The 18371-nt window shown below is 56.5% G+C and overlaps 1 protein-coding gene across 8 annotated transcripts in view; it reads right to left on the bottom strand.

Annotated features, from left to right (window-relative positions):
* SMC1A (structural maintenance of chromosomes 1A) overlaps positions 1-18371 on the bottom strand; it is a 70666-nt gene that overhangs the window by 3138 nt on the left and 49157 nt on the right. For 3 of the 8 annotated variants that reach the window (XR_011677902.1, XR_011677903.1, XM_071420242.1), the window contains exons 17-24: positions 15363-15508; positions 13572-13725; positions 10919-11029; positions 9763-9919; positions 7459-7613; positions 5836-5987; positions 3859-3928; positions 1133-1243 (exon numbers count right to left, since the gene is read on the bottom strand). Coding sequence is in view for 6 of the 8 variants with exons in the window: in XM_071420242.1 (XP_071276343.1) it covers positions 1133-1243; positions 3859-3928; positions 5836-5987; positions 7459-7613; positions 9763-9919; positions 10919-11029; positions 13572-13725; positions 15363-15508 (1056 nt within the window). In the remaining 2 variants the exon portion in view is untranslated. Of the gene's footprint in view, positions 1-1132; positions 1244-3858; positions 3929-5835; positions 5988-6152; positions 6276-7458; positions 7614-7723; positions 7756-8644; positions 8677-9762; positions 9920-10111; positions 10379-10521; positions 10630-10918; positions 11030-13571; positions 13726-15362; positions 15509-18371 lie in introns of those variants that run through there. The other 5 variants (XM_071420244.1, XM_071420245.1, XM_071420246.1 and 2 more) reach the window with 5 other exon arrangements.

Below are 18371 nucleotides of genomic sequence, written 5' to 3'. Positions count from 1 at the left end.
TATTTTTGTGAGTTTTAGGGGTATTTTGGGGTATTTTTGTGTTTTAGGGGTATTTCTGGGCATTTCAGGGGCATTATTGGTGGGTACCTTTTGGTAATTATGGATTTATTTTTTGGGGTACTTTTGTGCATTTTCAGGGGTTTTTTGGGGTATTTCAGGGGTAATATTGGGTGGGACCTTTTGGTATTTATGGGGTTATTTTTGGGGTATTTTTTTGTATTTTAGGGCTATTTTGGGGTATTTCTGGGCATTTCAGGGGTATTATTGGGTGGGTACCTTTTGGTATTTATGGGGTTATTTTTGGGCTATTTTTTTGGCATTTCAGGAGCATTTTTTTGGTATTTCTGGGTTTTTCAGGGGTATTTTTTGGGGGTATTTCTGGGGATTTCAGGGGTATTATTGGGTGGGTACCTTTTGATATTTATGGGGTTATTTTTCGGGTATTTTTGTGCATTTCAGGGTTTTTTTTTGGTATTTCTGGGTTTTTCAGGGGTATTTTTTTTGGGTATTTCTGGGCATTTCAGGGGTATTATTGGGTACCTTTTGGTATTTATGGGGTTATTTTTGGGGTATTTTTGTGCATTTCTGGGGTATTCTTTTTGTATTTTTTGGTATTTCAGGGCTATTTTTTGGGTATTTCTGGGTATTTCAGGTGTATTTTTTGGTACCTTTTGGTATTTCAGGGGTATTATTTGGGGGTATTTTTGTGCATTTATCAGGGGTATTTTTTGGTATTTCTGGGTTTTTCAGAGGTATTTTTTGTTACCTTTTGGTATTTATGGGGTTATTTTTGGGGTATTTTTTGGTATTTCTGGGCATTTCAGGGGTATTATTGGGTCGGTACCTTTTGGTATTTATGGGTTATTTTTTGGGGTATTTTTGTGCATTTCAGGGGTATTTTTTGGTATTTCTGGGTTTTTCAGGGCTATTTTTTGGTATTTCAGGGGAATTTAGGGATTTTTGGGGTATTAAGGGCTATTTCAGGGCAATCAGAGGCCGTTTTTAGGGATTTTTTGGTTTTTTGGGGGAATTTGGGGCGGTTTTTGGGTATTTCAGGGCAATCAGAGGCCGTTTTTAGGGTTTTTTTTTGGTATTTCGGGGGTTTTGGGGCGGTTTTTGGGGTTTTTGGTACCTCGGGGTAGACGCCGATCAGGCTCTGGGCCTTGGTGTAAAATTCCTCCTTGAGGGAGATGACGATGGCCTGGAAGTTGGCAGCCGACTGCTCCTTGATGTAATTGGCCACCTGGGGACCCCAAAAACGCACTCAGAACCCCCAAAAACGGGTTGGGCACCCCAAAAAATGGGTTGGGCACCCCAAAAATGCACTCAGAACCCCAAAAAATGGGTTGGGCACCCCAAAAATGCACTCAGAACCTCAAAAAATGGGTTGGGCACCCCAAAAAACCCACCCGGCACCCCCAAAATAAGGACCTGGAACTTCAAAAAAACAGATCTGGAACCCCCAAAAATGGGGCTGAAACCTCAAAAAATGGACTTGGCACCCCAAAAACCAGGCCTGGAACGCCAAAAACCATCTTGGCACCCCAAAAAATTGACCTGGAACCTCAAAAAATGAACCTAGAAATTCAAAAAATGGACTTGGCACCCCCAAAAAATGAACCTAGAACCCCCAAAAACAGAGCTGAAACCTCAAAAAATGAACCTAGAAATTGAAAAAATGGACTTGGCACCCCAAAAAACAGACCTGGAACCCCCCAAAATGGGGCTGAAACATAAAAAATGGACTTTGTACCCCAAAAAATGAACCTGGAACCCCCAAAATGGAGCTGAAACATCAAAAATGGACTTTGTACCCCAAAAAATGAACCTGGAACCCCCAAAAATGGGGCTGAAACCTCAAAAAATGAACCTAGAAATTGAAAAAATGGACTTGGCACCCCAAAAAACCATCTTGGCACCCCAAAAAACAGACCTGGAACCCCCCAAAATGGGGCTGAAACATCAAAAGATGCACTTGGCACCCCAAAAAATGAACCTAGAAGCCCAAAACATGGACTTTGTACCCCAAAAAAACAGACCTGGAACCCCAAAAACCATCTTGGCACCCCAAAAAATGGAACTGGAACTTCAAAAAAACAGATCTGGAACCCCCAAAAATGGAGCTGAGACCCCAAAAAATGAACCTAGAACCCCCAAAAATGGAGCGGAAACATCAAAAATGGACTTTGTACCCCAAAAAATGAACCTGGAACCCCCAAAAATGGGGCTGAAACCTCAAAAAATGAACCTAGAAATTGAAAAAATGGACTTGGCACCCCAAAAACCATCTTGGCACCCCAAAAAACAGACCTGGAACCCCCCAAAATGGGGCTGAAACATCAAAAGATGCACTTGGCACCCCAAAAAATGAACCTAGAAGCCCAAAACATGGACTTTGTACCCCAAAAAAACAGACCTGGAACCCCAAAAACCATCTTGGCACCCCAAAAAATGGAACTGGAACTTCAAAAAAACAGATCTGGAACCCCCAAAAATGGAGCTGAGACCTCAAAAAATGAACCTAGAACCCCAAACAATGGAGCTGAAACATCAAAAAATGGACTTGGCACCCCAAAATTGGGGTGGGGAACCCCTAGAATTGAAAACTGGGGAGGAGAACACCCCAAAAATGGGGTGGGGGTCCCCAAAAATGGGGTGGGGAGCCCCAAAATTTGGGGGTGAGGGCAGAAAAATCGGCTCCAAGAGGGAGAAAATGAGGCTGGGGGGAGCCCCAAATCCCTCAGGGGGACCCCAAAATTGGGGTGGGGAACCCTAAAATTGGGGTGGGGAACCCCTAGAATTGAAAACTGGGGAGGAGAACACCCCAAAAATGCGGTGGGGAGCCCCAAAAATGGGGTGGGAAGCCCCAAAATTTGGGGGTGAGAGCAGAAAAATCGGCTCCAAGAGGGAGAAAATGAGGCTGGGGGAAGCCCCAAATCCCATGAGGGGACCCCAAAAAAAGGGGAGGGGACCCCAAAATTGGGGTGGGGACCCCTAGAATTGAAAACTGAGGAGGAAAACACCCCAAAAATGGGGTGGGGGACCCCAAAAATGGGGTGGGGAGCCCCAAAATTTGGGGGTGAGGGCAGAAAAATCGGCTCCAAGAGGGAGAAAATGAGGCTGGGGGGAGCCCAAAATCCCTCAGGGGGACCCCAAAAATTGGGATGGGACCCAAAAAAATGAGGTGGGGACCCCAAAATGGGGAGGGGACCCCCAAAATGGGTGGGGAATCCCCAAAACTCGGGTGCAGAACCCCAAAATTTGGACCTATATGAGGACAAAATCCCTCCCTGGGGCACAGAAATGGGGCTAGGGGAGGATGGGGTGAGACCCCCAGACCCCAAAACTTTACAGGGGGAGCCCCAAATTTGGGGTGGGGAACCCCTAGAATTGAAAACTGGGGAGGAGAACACCCCAAAACTGGGGTGGGGGACCCCAAAAATGGGGTGGGGAGCCCGAAAATTTGGAGGTGAGGGCAGAAAAATCGGCTCCAAGAGGGAGAAAATGAGGCTGGGGGGAGCCCCAAATCCCTCAGGGGGACCCCAAAATTGGGGTGGGGAACCCTAAAATTGGGGTGGGGAACCCCTAGAATTGAAAACTGGGGAGGAGAACACCCCAAAAATGCGGTGGGGGACCCCAAAAATGGGGTGGGAAGCCCCAAAATTTGGGGGTGAGAGCAGAAAAATCGGCTCCAAGAGGGAGAAAATGAGGCTGGGGGGAGCCCAAAATCCCACGGGGGAGCCCCAAAAATTGGGAGGGGACCCCGAAAAAAGGGGAGGGGACCCCAAAGAAAGGGGAGGGGACCCCAAAAAAGGGGAGGGGACCCCAAAATCGGGGAGGGGCCCCCCAGGTTCCCACCTTGCCGATGTTGGTGTTGTCCAGCGCGGCGTCGATCTCGTCCAGCACGAAGAATGGGGCCGGTTTGTAACTGGGGGGAAACTGGGCTGAGACCCCGAAAATGGGGAACCCCAAAAGTGGGGCACCTCGAAAATGGGGAACCCCAAAATTGGGACACCTCAAAAGCGGGGAACCCCAAAAAGGGGAACCCCAAAAAGGGGAACCCTGAAACTGGGCTGAGACCCCGAAACTGGGACACCCTGAAAGTGGGGAAACCCGAAAATGACACCCTGAAAGTGGGAAACCCCAAAAAGGGGCACCCCGAAATTGGGGCACCCCGAAAATGGGGCAGCCCGAAAGAGGGGAACCCCAAAAATGACACCCTAAAAGTGGGGAACCCTGAAACTGGGCTGAGACCCCGGAACTGGAGAACCCTGAAAGTGGGGAACCCCAAATTGGGGAAGCCCGAAAATGGGGAACCCCAAAAGTGGGGAACCCCGAAACTGGGCTGAGACCCCGAAACTGGGACGTCCCAAAAGTGGGGAACCCCGAAAAGGGACACCCCAAAACTGGGACACCCCAAAACTGGGCTGAGACCCCAAAACTGGGGAACCCTAAAAGTGGGGAATCTCAAAAGTGGGGGTACCCTGAAACTGGGGAACCCCAGAACTGGGGCACCCCAAAAGTGGGAACTCCAAAAAGGGACACCCCGAAATTGGGCTGAGACCCCAGAACTGGGGAACCCTGAAAATGGGGAACCCCAAAACGGGGACACCCCAAAATTGGGCTGAGACCCCAAAAATGGGGAACCCCAGAAGTGGGGAACCCTGAAACTGGGGCATTCCAAAATTGGGGCACCCTGAAGCCAGGACACCCCAAAACTGAGGCACCCCAAAACAACCCAGCCCCGGTTTTGGGGTCCCCCCGGGTTTTGGGGTCTCCGTGGATTTGGGGTCCCCCCAAGAGTTTTGGGATTTCCCGTGGGGATTTTGGGGTCTCCTCCTGGTTTTTGGGGTCCCCCTGGAGGTTTTGTGTCCCCCCCAAGGTTTTTGGGGTCTCCCTGTGGGTTTGGGGATTTCTCCTGGGATTTTGGGTTTTCCCATGGGGTTTTTGGGGTCCCCCCCAGGTGTTTTTGGGGTCCCACCTGTGGATGGCCAAGAGCAGGGCCAGGGCAGCCAAAGGGGGATTTTTTTTGGGGATTTCTCTTGGGATTTTTATGATTTCTCCCAGGATTTTGGGATTTCCCATGGGGTTTTTAGAACCACCCTGGATTTTTGGGGTCCCCCCGGATTTTTGGGGTCCCCCGGGTGTTTTTGGGGTCCCACCTGTGGATGGCGAAGAGCAGGGCCAGGGCAACCAAAGGGGGATTTTGGGAAGGATTTGGGGTCCCACCCCTGGGGATTTTGGGGATTTCTCTCAGGATTTTGCGATTTCCCATGGGATTTCTGGGGTCCCCCGGATCTTTGGGGTCCCCCCGGGTGTTTTTGGGGTCCCACCTGTGGATGGCGAAGAGCAGGACCAGGGCACCAAAGAGGGATTTTTTTGGGATTTTTATGATTTCTCCCAGGATTTTGGGATTTCCCATGGGATTTTTTGGATTTCCCATAGGATTTTTGGGGTCCCCCCGATTTTTGGGGTCCCCCGGGTGTTTTTGGGGTCCCACCTATGGATGGCCAAGAGCAGGGCCAGGGCAACCAAAGGGGGATTTTTTGGGGATTTCTCTTGGGATTTTTATGATTTCCCATGGGGATTTTGGGATTTCCCGGGGGATTTTTGGGGTCCCCCCGATTTCTGGGGTCCCCCTGGGTGTTTTTGGGGTCCCACCTGTGGATGGTGAAGAGCAGGGCCAGGGCAACCAAAGGGGGATTTTGGGGAGGATTTTTGGGGTCCCACCCCTGGGGATTTTGGGGATTTCTCCCAGGATTTTTGGATTTCCCATGGGATTTTTGGGGTCCCCCCGGATTTCTGGGGTCCCCCCGGGTGTTTTTGGGGTCCCACCTGTGGATGGCGAAGAGCAGGGCCAGGGCAGCCACGGTTTTCTCCCCCCCTGACAGGTTGTCCATGGGCCGGAATCGCTTCCCGGGGGCCACGCAGTTGTAATTGATCCCATCCAGGTAGGGCTCCTCGGGGTTCTCGGGGCCCAGGAACGCCTGGGGGACATTGGGGACATTGAGGGGACATTGGGGACATTCAGGGACACTCAGGGGACATTGGGGACACAGGTGACACAGGGGACATTGAGGTGACACAATCGTCATTGGTCCTGTCCAGGTGCGGCTCCTCGGGGCCTAAAAATGCCTGAGGTGACACTGGGGACATTCAGGGGACATTCAGGGACACTCAGGGGACATTGGGGACACTGGGGACATTGGGGTGACACAATTGTCATTGATCCCATCCAGGTACGGCTCCTCGGGGTTCTCGGGGCCCAGGAACGCCTGGGGGGACATTGGGGACACTCAGGGGACATTGGGGACACTACAGGTGACACTGGGGACATTCAGGTGGCACAGGTGACATTAGGGACACAAAGAACACAGGGGACATTGAGGTGACACAATCGTCATTGATCCCATCCAGGTGCGGCTCCTTGGGGCCTAAAAATGCCTGAGGTGACACTGGGGACATTCAGGGGACATTCAGGTGACACTGGGGACATTCAGGTGACATTGGGGACATCAGGGACACTCAGGGGACACTGGGGACATTGGGGACATTCAGGGGACATTGGGGACATTCAGGGGACATCCAGGTGACCCAGGTGTCACAGCCAGGGCTCCTTGGGGACCAGGAACACCTGGGGGATGGGCAGGGCCAGCCCTGTGCCAGCCCTGCCCAGGTGTGCCCCATGCCCAGGTGTGCCCAGGCGTGTGTCCCCAGGTGTGCCCCAGGTGTGCCCAGGTGTGCCCCATGCCCAGGTGTGCCCCAGGTGTGCCCAGGTGTGCCCAGGCGTGTGTCCCCAGGTGTGGCCCAGGTGTGTCCCAGGTGTGCCCAGGCGTGTGTCCCCAGGTGTGCCTCCATGCCCAGGTGTGTCCCAGGTGTGTCCCAGGTGTGTCCCATGCCCAGGTGTGCCCAGGTGTGTCCCAGCCATGCCCAGGTGTGTCCCAGCCATGCCCAGGTGTGCCCAGGTGTGCCCCCAAGGTGCCCAGGTGTGCCCCAGGTGTGCCCCAGCCATGCCCAGGTGTGCCCAGGTGTCCCAGCCATGCCCAGGTGTGTCCCAGCCATGCCCAGGTGTGGCCCAGGTGTGTCCCAGGTGTGCCCAGGTGTGTCCCAGCCATGCCCAGGTGTGCCCCAGGTGTGTCCTAGGTGTGTCCCAACCATGCCCAGGTGTGGCCCAGGTGTGCCCCATGCCCAGCTGTGTCCAGCTGTGCCCCATGCCCAGATGTGTCCCAGGTGTGCCCAGGTGTGTCCCATGCCCAGCTGTGCCCAGCTGTGCCAGCCCTGCCCAGGTGTATCCCAGCCATGCCCAGGTGTGTGTCCCCATGCCCAGGTGTGTCCAGCCGTGCCCCCCAGCCCTGCCCAGGTGTCCCAGCCCTGCCCAGGTGTGTGCCCCATGCCCAGCTGTGTCCAGCTGTGCCCAGGTGTGTGTCCCCATGCCCAGCTGTGTCCGGCCGTGCCCACCTGGGCGCTGCTGTTCCTGGACAGCGCTTTGTAGATCTCGTCGATGTTGGTGGCCACGGCCTCGAAGCAGGAGTTGAAGCGGTCGAACCGCTCCTTCTTCATCTGCTCAAACGCCTGCTTGGCCTTCTTGGCGCGTTTACGGGCGGCCTCGAACTCTGGGGACAATCAGGGGACATCAGGGGACACATGGGGATATCAGGGGACATCACAGACACCCTGGGACAGCCATGGGGACATTGGGGACATCAGGACACGCCTGCTTGGCCTTCTTGGCGCGCTTGCGGGCGGCCTCGAACTCTGGGGACAATCAGGGGACATCAGGGGACACATGGGGACAGCAGGGACAGCCATGGGGACATTGGGGACATCAGGGGACATTGGGGACAGCAGGGACAGCCATGGGGACACTGGGGACACTCAGGGGACAGCCATGGGGACATCGGGGTCAGGACACGCCTGCTTGGCCTTCTTGGCGCATTTGCGGGTGGCCTCAAACTCTGGGAGGGACATTGGGGACATCAGGGGACATTGGGGACAGCAGGGACAGCCATGGGGACACTGGGGACACTCAGGGGATACCATGGGGACACTGGGGACATCACGGGACAGCTCTGGGGACACTGGGGTCAGGACACGCCTGCTTGGCCTTCTTGGCGCGTTTACGGGCAGCCTCGAACTCTGGGGGGACATTGGGGACATCAGGGACAGCCATGGGGACACTGGGGACATCAGGGGACACATGGGGACATGAGGGGACATTGGGGACATCAGGGACAGCCATGGGGACATTGGGATCAGGACACGCCTGCTTGGCCTTCTTGGCACGCTTGCGGGCAGCCTCGAACTCTGGGGGGACATTGGGGACATCAGGGGACATCACAGACACCCAGGGACAGCCATGGGGACACTGGGGACAGCAGGGACAGCCATGGGGACATTGGGGACAGCAGGAGACATCACAGACACCCAGGGACAGCCATGGGGACACTGGGGACATCAGGACACGCCTGCTTGGCCTTCTTGGCACGCTTGCGGGCGGCCTCGAACTCTGGGGACAATCAGGGGACATCAGGGGACACATGGGGACACTGGGGACATCAGGGGACAGCAGGGACAGCCATGGGGACACTGGGGACAATCAGGGGACAGCCATGGGGACATCAGGGTCAGGACACGCCTGCTTGGCCTTCTTGGCGCGCTTGCGGGCGGCCTCGAACTCTGGGGACAATCAGGGGACATCAGGGGACATTGGGGACACTCAGGGGACAGCCATGGGGACACTGGGGACATCAGGGACAGCCATGGGGACATTGGAGACATCAGGAGACAGCCATGGGGACACTGGGGTCAGGGGACATCAGGGGACATCAGGGACAGCCATGGGGACATTTGGGTCAGGGGACATCAGGGGACATAACAGACAGCCAGGGGACAGCCAGGGGACAGACATGAGGACATTGAGGTCCATCGTATCCCACCAGCCAAGGTCTCATCCCTGACACTCCCTCGTGTCCCCACTGTGTCCCCACCATCTGAGATCTCCAGGAACTTGTCCCCATGTCCCCCCATGTCCCCCCATGTCCCCCCATGTCGTCCCACTGTCCAAGGTCTCCTGGAACTTGTCCCCTCCATGTCCCCATGATGTCCCCACCGTCCAAGGTCTCCTGGAACTTGTTGTGGACGCTCCCCCATGTCCCCACCACGTCCCCACGGTGTCCCCATGGTGTCCCACCATCAGAGGTCTCCTGGAACTTGTCACCGACATTGTCCCATGTCCCCCCACATGTCCCCACTGTGTCCCACCATCCAAGGTCTCCTGGAACTTGTCCCCCCCTTGTCCCTATGTCCCCCCGCTGGTGTCCCACTACCAGAGGTCTCTTGGAACTTGTCCCCATTGTGTCCCCCTGTGTCCCCATGTCCCTCCCTGTCCCACCATCCAAGGTCTCCTAGAACTTGTTCCCCCAGTGTCCCCACGGTGTCCCCACCATTGGAGGTCTCTGGAACTTGTCTCAGATGCTCCCCCATGTCCCCCCCATGTCCCCACGGTGTCCCCACGGTGTCCCCACCATCCAAGGCCTCCTAGAACTTGTTCCCCCAGTGTCCCCACAGTGCCCCCATGGTGTCCCCATCATCTGAGGTCTCCTGGAACGTGTTGCAGACACTGTCCCATGTCCCCCCCATGTCCCCACAGTGTCCCCACGGTGTCCCCACCATCCGAGGTCTCCTGGAACTTGTCATGGACACTCCCCCATGTCCTCCCCATGTCCCCATGGTGTCCCCACAGTGTCCCCACGGTGTCCCCACCATCCGAGGTCTCCTGGAACTTGTCTCGGACGCTCTCCAGTTTCTCCATGGCCTTCATGTTGGGGGCTGCGATGCGCTGCAGGACGCTCTGCTGCTCCGTCAGCCGCTGCTGCAGGGCCGCCATCTCCTGCCGGATCTCCTCCTCTGCCTGGGCATCCTGGGGACAGCAGGGACATGGGGACATCAGGGGACAGCAGGGGACATGGGGACATGAGGGGACAGCAGGGGACATGGGGACATGAGGGGTGTGAGGGCAGCAGGGCCGCCATCTCCTGCCGGATCTCCTCCTCCGCCTGGGCATCCTGGGGACATGGGGACATCAGGGGACAGCAGGGGTGTGAGGGACAGCAGGGACATGGGGACATCAGAGGACAGCAGGGGACAGCAGGGGACATGGGGACACAGGGACACAGCTGCTGCTGCAGCGCCACCATCTCCTGCTGGATCTCCTCCTCTGCCTGGGCATCCTGGGGACATCAGGGGACAGCAGGGGACAGCAGGGGACATGGGGACAGCAGGGGACAGCAGGGACATCAGGGGTGGGAGGGACACAGGGACACAGCCGCTGCTGCAGGGCCGCCATCTCCTGGTGGATCTCCTCCTCTGCCTGGGCATCCTGGGGACAGCAGGGGACAGCAGGGGACAGCAGGGGACATGGGGACACTGGGGACACTGGGGACACAGCCGCTGCTGCAGTGCTGCCATCTCCTGACGGATCTCCTCCTCTGCCTGGGGACATGGGGACATGAGGGGACATCAGGGGTGTGAGGGACATCAGGGGCACTGGGGACACACAGGGACACAGGGACACAGCCGCTGCTGCAGCACCACCATCTCCTGGAGTATCTCCTCCTCTGCCTGGGCATCCTGGGGACATGGGGACAGCAAGGGACAGCAGGGGACATCCGGGGACATGTGGGGACATGGTGACACACAGGGACAGCAGGGGACACAGGACATGTGGACAGCAGGGGACAGCAGCGGGCATAGGACATGTCCAGGTGTGCCAGGTGTCCCCAGCCATGCCCGGGTGTCCCCAGGTGTGCCAGGTGTCCCCAGCCATGCCCAGGTGTGCCCAGGCCATGCCCAGGTGTCCCCGGTGTCCCCAGCCATGCCCGGGTGTCCCCAGGTGTCCCCAGGTGTCCCCAGGTGTCACCTTGAGCTCCTCGGGCAGGTCGCTGTAGTCGATCTCGATCAGAGCCTCGCGGGCGTAGAGGCTGGAGCTGCGCTGGGAGCTGCCACCAGGGTCCTCTCCAGTGCCACCACCCTGAGGGGACAATGGGGACAATGAGGGGACACGGCTGGAGCTGCCACCAGGGTCCTCTCCAGTGCCACCACCCTGAGGGGACAATGGGGACAATGAGGGGACACGGCTGGAGCTGCCACCAGGGTCCTCTCCAGTGCCACCACCCTGAGGGGACAATGGGGACAATGAGGGGACACAGCTGGAGCTGCCACCAGGGTCCTCTCCAGTGCCACCACCCTGAGGGGACAATGGGGACAATGGGGACAATGAGGGGACACGGCTGGAGCTGCCACCAGGGTCCTCTCCAGTGCCACCACCCTGAGGGGACAATGGGGACAGTCAGGGGACAGGGCTGGAGCTGCCACCAGGGTCCTCTCCAGTGCCACCACCCTGAGGGGACAATGGGGACAATGAGGGGACACGGCTGGAGCTGCCACCAGGGTCCTCTCCAGTGCCACCACCCTGAGGGGACAATGGGGACAATGAGGGGACACGGCTGGAGCTGCCACCAGGGTCCTCTCCAGTGCCACCACCCTGAGGGGACAATGGGGACAATGAGGGGACACAGCTGGAGCTGCCACCAGGGTCCTCTCCAGTGCCACCACCCTGAGGGGACAATGGGGACAATGGGGACAATGAGGGGACACGGCTGGAGCTGCCACCAGGGTCCTCTCCAGTGCCACCACCCTGAGGGGACAATGGGGACAGTCAGGGGACAGGGCTGGAGCTGCCACCAGGGTCCTCTCCAGTGCCACCACCCTGAGGGGACAATGGGGACAATGAGGGGACACGGCTGGAGCTGCCACCAGGGTCCTCTCCAGTGCCACCACCCTGAGGGGACAATGGGGACAATGAGGGGACACGGCTGGAGCTGCCACCAGGGTCCTCTCCAGTGCCACCACCCTGAGGGGACAATGGGGACAATGAGGGGACACGGCTGGAGCTGCCACCAGGGTCCTCTCCAGTGCCACCACCCTGAGGGGACAATGGGGACAATGAGGGGACACGGCTGGAGCTGCCACCAGGGTCCTCTCCAGTGCCACCACCCTGAGGGGACAATGGGGACAACCAGGGTGACACAGAAGACAGGAGTGACCAGGGGGACATGGGGGTGACCCAGGTGTCACAAGCTGTCACCTCCTCCTGGCTGATGTCATCCATGGAGACCCTGGCCAGCGGCAGGACAGGGAGTGACACAGGGAGACTGAGGGTGACCCAGGGTGACATGGGGGTGACCCAGGGTGACAAGAGAGGTGTCCCAGGGTGTCACCTCCTCCTGGCTGATGTTGTCCATGGAGCCCTTGGCCAGGGGCAGGACAGGGATGACACAGGGGGACAGAGGGTGACAGAGGAGGACAGGGGTGGCTCAGGGTGACACCGGGTGACTGAGGGTGGCTCAGGGTCACACAGGGTGACTCGGGGGTGGCTCAGGGTGACAGGGGTGACTCGGGGGGGCTCAGGGTGTCCCAGGGTGTCACCTCCTCTTGGCTGATGTCGTCCATGGAGCCCCTGGCCAGTGGCAGCTGGGGGACAGGGGGTGACTCAGGGTGACACAGGGTGACTCAGGAGGACAGGGGTGGCTCAGGGGTGACCAAGGGGAACAGGGGGGACTCAGGTTGTCCCAGGGTGTCCCCAGGTGTCACCTCCTCCTGGCTGATGTCGTCCATGGAGCCCCTGGCCATTGGGTCATACAGGGATGACTCAGGAGGACAGGGATGGCTCAGGGTGACACAGAGTGACACGGGGGTGGCTCAGGGTGTCCCAGGGTGTCCCCAGGTGTCACCTCCTCCTGGCTGATGTCGTCCATGGAGCCCCTGGCCAGTGGCAGACAGGGGGACAGTGGTGACTCAGGGTGGCCCAGGGTGACACAGGGGTGACAGGGGTGACTCAGGGGTGTCCCCAGGTGTCACCTCCTCCTGGCTGATGTCGTCCATGGAGCCCCTGGCCAGTGGCAGACAGGGGGACAGTGGTGACTCAGGGTGACTCAGGAGGACAGGGGTGGCTCAGGGTGACACAGGGTGACACAGGGTGACCCAAGGGTGTCCCCGGGTGTCACCTCCTCCTGGCTGATGTCGTCCATGGAGCCCCTGGCCTATGGGTCATACAGGGGTGACTCAGGAGGACAGGGGTGGCCCAGGGTGACTCGGGGGTGGCTCAGGGTGACAGGGGTGACACAGGGGTGGCTCAGGGTGTCACCTCCTCCTGGCTGATGTCGTCCATGGAGCCCCTGGCCAGTGGCAGCTGGGGGACAGGGGGTGACTCAGGGTGACTCAGGGTGACTCAGGGTGACTCAGGAGGACAGGGGGGACTCAGGGTGACACGGGGGAGGACAGGGGTGGCTCAGGGTGGCTCAGGGTGTCCCAGGGTGTCCCCAGGTGTCACCTCCTCCTGGCTGATGTCGTCCATGGAGCCCCTGGCCTATGGGTCATACAAGGGTGGCTCAGGGGGACAGGGGTGGCCCAGGGTGACACAGGGGTAGCTCAGGGTGACAGGGCTGACACAGGGTGACTCGGGGGCGGCTCAGGGTGACACAGGGGTGTCCCAGGGTGTCCCCGGGTGTCACCTCCTCCTGGCTGATGTCGTCCATGGAGCCCCTGGCCAGGGGCAGCCGGATGTCCTGCATCTTGCAGGCCTGCAGGAGGTTGTGGCGGTCGCTGCGCTTCTGCTCCAGCTTGGTCTCGATGGCCGTCACCTCCTTCTGCAGGTGGGTCATCTCCCTGGGGACAGGGACACATGGGGACACCATGGGGACAGGGACATGGGACACCATGGGGACAGGGACACCATGGGGACACCATGGGGACACCATGGGGACAGGGACACCATGGGGACACCATGGGGACACCATGGGGACAGGGACACGGGACATGGCAGGGGACAGGGACACATGGGGACAGGGACATGGGACACCATGGGGACACCATGGGGACAGGGACACGGGACACCATGAGGACACCATGGGGACACCATGGGGACACCATGGGGACACCATGGGGACAGGGACACAGGACACCATGGGGACAGGGACACCATGGGGACAACATGGGGACAGGGACATGAGACACCATGAGGACAGGGACACGATGGGGACACCATGGGGACAGGGACATGAGACACCATGAGGACAGGGACACCATGGGGACACCATGGGGACAGGGACACAGGACATGGTGTGGGGAAAGGGAAAGGGGACATGGCAGGGGACAGGGACACAGGACACCATGGGGACAGGGACATGGGACACCATGGGGACAGGGACACCATGGGGACACCATGGGGATAGGGACACCATGGGGACACCATGGGGACACCATGGGGATAGGGACACAGGACATGGCAGGGGACAGGGACACCATGGGGACACCATGGGGACAGGGACACGGGACGTGGCAGGGGACAGGGAGACAGTGTGGGGACAGAACATGGGGACAGGGACGTGGTGTGGGGACAGGACACGGGGACATGGTGGGGACATGGTGTGGGGATATGGTGGGGACAGGGACACAGTGTAGGGACAGGGACATGGGGACAGGGGATGGGGACAGGGACATGGCATGGGGGACAGGGACATGGGGACACAGTGTAGGGACAGGGACATGGGGACAGGGACATGGGGACACAGTGTAGGGACAGGGACATGGGGACAGGGGATGGGGATACGGTGTGGGGACAGGGACACAGGGACAGGGACACGGGGACAGGGAAGGGGGACGGGGACACGGTGTGGGGACAGGGACACGGTGTGGGGACAGGACACAGGGACATGGTGGGGACATGGTGGGGACAGGGACACGGGGATGTGGTCATGGGGACATGGTGTGGGGACAGGGACAAGGTTGGGGACATGGTGCGGGGGACAGGGACATGGGGACATGGAGAGGGACAGGGTGTGGGGACAGGGAATGGGGGACAGGGACATGGGGAAAGGGAATGAGGACATGGAGGGGGACAGGGTGTGGGGACAGGACATGGGGACATGGCAGGGGACAGGGACACGGGGACGTGGTGGGTACAGGGACACGGGGACAGGGACATGGGGACCCACCAGGGACACGCCCACGAAGACACGCCCACCATGGACACGCCCACCATGGACACACCCACATGACCCTTGTGCCTTTCTAGCCCCACCCTTTTAGCCCCACCCACCCTTTTAGCCCCGCCCATTAACCACACCCTCACCCTGGCCACGCCCCCTTGGACACCACCTTCACTATTTGGCCCCGCCCCTTTTGCTGCCCCCAGCCCATTCATTGCCCCAGCACCCTCATTGGCCCCACCCCCATTTGTTGACCCCACCCATCATTGGCCACACCCCTCGTTGGCCACGCCCCCTCGTTGACCACGCCCTCACTTGTTGGCCCCGCCCAGCTTCTTGCGGATCTCGTCCATCTCGTGGTTTTTGTCGTTCACCTCCGACTTCTTGGCCAGGTGTTGGTTCTTGAGGTCCTGCAGCTGCGCCATGGTCTCGTCGATGATCTTCATGTGCCGCTGCTCCTCCTGCAAAACGGGACCAAAAACGGTCAAAAAAACCCCAAAAATGGTCAAAATGACACCAGAGTTATTGATGGTCTTCATGTGCCGCTGCTCCTCCTGAAAAACGGGACAAAAATGGTCAAAAATGGTCAAAAAACCCCAAAAATGGTCAAAATGACACCAGAGTTGTTGATGGTCTTCATGTGCTGCTGCTCCTCCTGAAAAACGGGACAAAAATGGTCAAAAATGGTCAAAAAACCCCAAAAATGGTCAAAATGACACCAGAGTTATTGATGGACTTCATGTGCTGCTGCTCCTCCTGAAAAACGGGACAAAAAACGGTCAAAAATGGTCAAAACAACCCAAAAAATGGTGAAAATGACACCAGAGTTATTGATGATCTTCATGTGCCGCTGCTCCTCCTGCAAAACGGGACAAAAATGGTCCAAAAAACCCCAAAAATGGTCAAAATCACCCCAGAATTATTGATGGTCTTCATGTGCCACTGCTCCTCCTGCAAAACGGGACCAAAAACGGTCAAAAATGGTCCAAAAAAACCCAAAAATGGTCAAAATGACATCAGAATTACTGATGGTCTTCATGTGCCACTGGTCCTCCTGAAAAATGGCCAAAAATGGCCAAAAAAACCCAAAAAATGGTAAAAAAACCCCCAAAAATGGTAAAAAGCAGCCCAGAGTTATTGATGGTCTTCATGTGCCACTGGTCCTCCTGAAAAATGGTCAAAAATGGTCAAAAAACCCCAAAAAATGGTCAAAATCACCCCAGAATTACTGATGGTCTTCATGTGCCGCTGCTCCTCCTGGAAAACGGGACAAAAATGGTCAAAAATGGTCAAAAAACCCCCAAAAATGGTCAAAATGACACCAGAGTTATTGATGGTCTTCATGTGCCACTGGTCCTCCTGAAAAACGGGACAAAAATGGTCAAAAATGGTCAAAACAACCCAAAAAATGGTGAAAATGACACCAGAGTTATTGATGGACTTCATGTGCTGCTGCTCCTCCTGAAAAACGGGACAAAAAACGGTCAAAAATGGTCAAAAAACCCCAAAAATGGTCAAAAATGGTCAAAAAACCCCCAAAATGGTCAAAATGACACCAGAGTTATTGATGGTCTTCATGTGCCACTGCTCCTCCTGCAAAACGGGACCAAAAACGGTCAAAAATGGTCCAAAAAACCCCAAAAATGGTCAAAATGACACCAGAGTTATTGATGGTCTTCATGTGCCACTGGTCCTCCTGGAAAACGGGACAAAAATGGTCAAAAAAACCCAAAAAATGGTCAAAATCACCCCAGAATTACTGATGGTCTTCATGTGCCGCTGGTCCTCCTGAAAAACCACCCAAAATGGTCAAAAAACCCCAAAAAATGGTAAAAAAACCCCCAAAAAATGGTCAAAATCACCCCAGAATTATTGATGGTCTTCATGTGCCGCTGCTCCTCATGAGAAATGGTCAAAAATGGTGAAAAATGGACAAAACAACCCAAAAAATGGTGAAAATGACACCAGAGTTATTGATGGTCTTCATGTGCTGCTGCTCCTTCTAAAAAACCACCCAAAAATGGTCAAAAATGGTCAAAAAAACCCAAAAAATGGTGAAAATGACACCAGAGTTATTGATGGTCTTCATGTGCCCACCTCAGGTCTTCTCCACCTTGAGCCCCCTGAGACCCCAAAACACCTCAAAACCCCCCCAAAAAAACCCAAAAAGTCTCAAAAGAACCCAGAAGAACCCAAAGACCCCAAACCTTCTGGACCTTCTCTATCTTGGCCTCATCCTTGTGTTCTCCTGGTCCCACCTCAGGTCTTCTCCACCTTGAGCCTCTTGAGACCCCAAAACACCTCAAAACCCCCCTAAAAAACCCCAAAAAGTCCCAAAAGTCCCAAAAGAACCCAGAAGAACCCAAACCTTCTTGAGCTTCTTGATCTTTCCTGTCCTTTGGTCCCACCTCAGGTCTTCTCCATCATGGACCTCCCAAGACCCCAAAACACCTTAAAACCCCCCAAAAAGTCCCAAAAGAACCCAAAGGCCCCAAACCTTCTGGACCTTCTCTATCTTGGCCTCGTCCTTGTGTTCTCCTGGTCCCACCTCAGGTCTTCTCCACCAGGAGCATCCCAAGACCCCAAAACACCTCAAAAACCCCCCAAAAAACCCCAAAAGAACCCAGAAGAACCCAAAGGCCCCAAACCTTCTTGAGCTTCTCCATCTCTCCTGTCCTTTGGTCCCACCTCAGGTCTTCTCCATCATGGACCTCCCAGGACCCCAAAACACCTCAAAAACCCCCCAAAAAACCCCAAAAAGTCCCAAAAGAACCCAGAGGAACCCAAACCTTCTTGAGCTTCTTGATCTTTCCTGTCCTTTGGTCCCACCTCAGGTCTTCTCCACCAGGAGCATCCCAAGACCCCAAAACACCTCAAAAACCCCAGAAAAAAAAACCCAAAAAACCCCAAAAGAACCCAGAAGAACCCAGAAGAACCCAAACCTTCTTGAGCTTCTCTATCTTGGCCTCGTCCTTGTGTTCTCCTGGTCCCACCTCAGCTCCTCCTCATCATGGACCTCCCAGGACCCCAAAACACCTCAAAAAACCCAAAAAACCCCCAAAAGTCCCAAAAGAACCCAGAGGAACCCAAACCTTCTTGAGCTTCTCGATCTCGGCCTCGTCCTTGTGTTCTCCTGGTCCCACCTCAGCTCCTCCTCATCATGGACCTCCCAGGACCCCAAAACACCTCAAAACCCCCAAAAAATCCCAAAAGAACCCAAAGACCCCAAACCTTCTTGAGCTTCTCAATCTTGGGTTCATCCTTGTGTTCTCCTGGTCCCACCTCAGGTCTTCTCCACCTTGAGCCTCCTGAGACCCCAAAACA

Source organism: Agelaius tricolor, unplaced genomic scaffold (assembly GCF_023055355.1).
Source record: "Agelaius tricolor isolate 1412-34295 unplaced genomic scaffold, bAgeTri1.0.p SCAF_130, whole genome shotgun sequence".
NCBI lineage: Eukaryota > Metazoa > Chordata > Aves > Passeriformes > Icteridae > Agelaius > Agelaius tricolor.
This window is presented reverse-complemented; position numbering and strand designations above follow the sequence as displayed.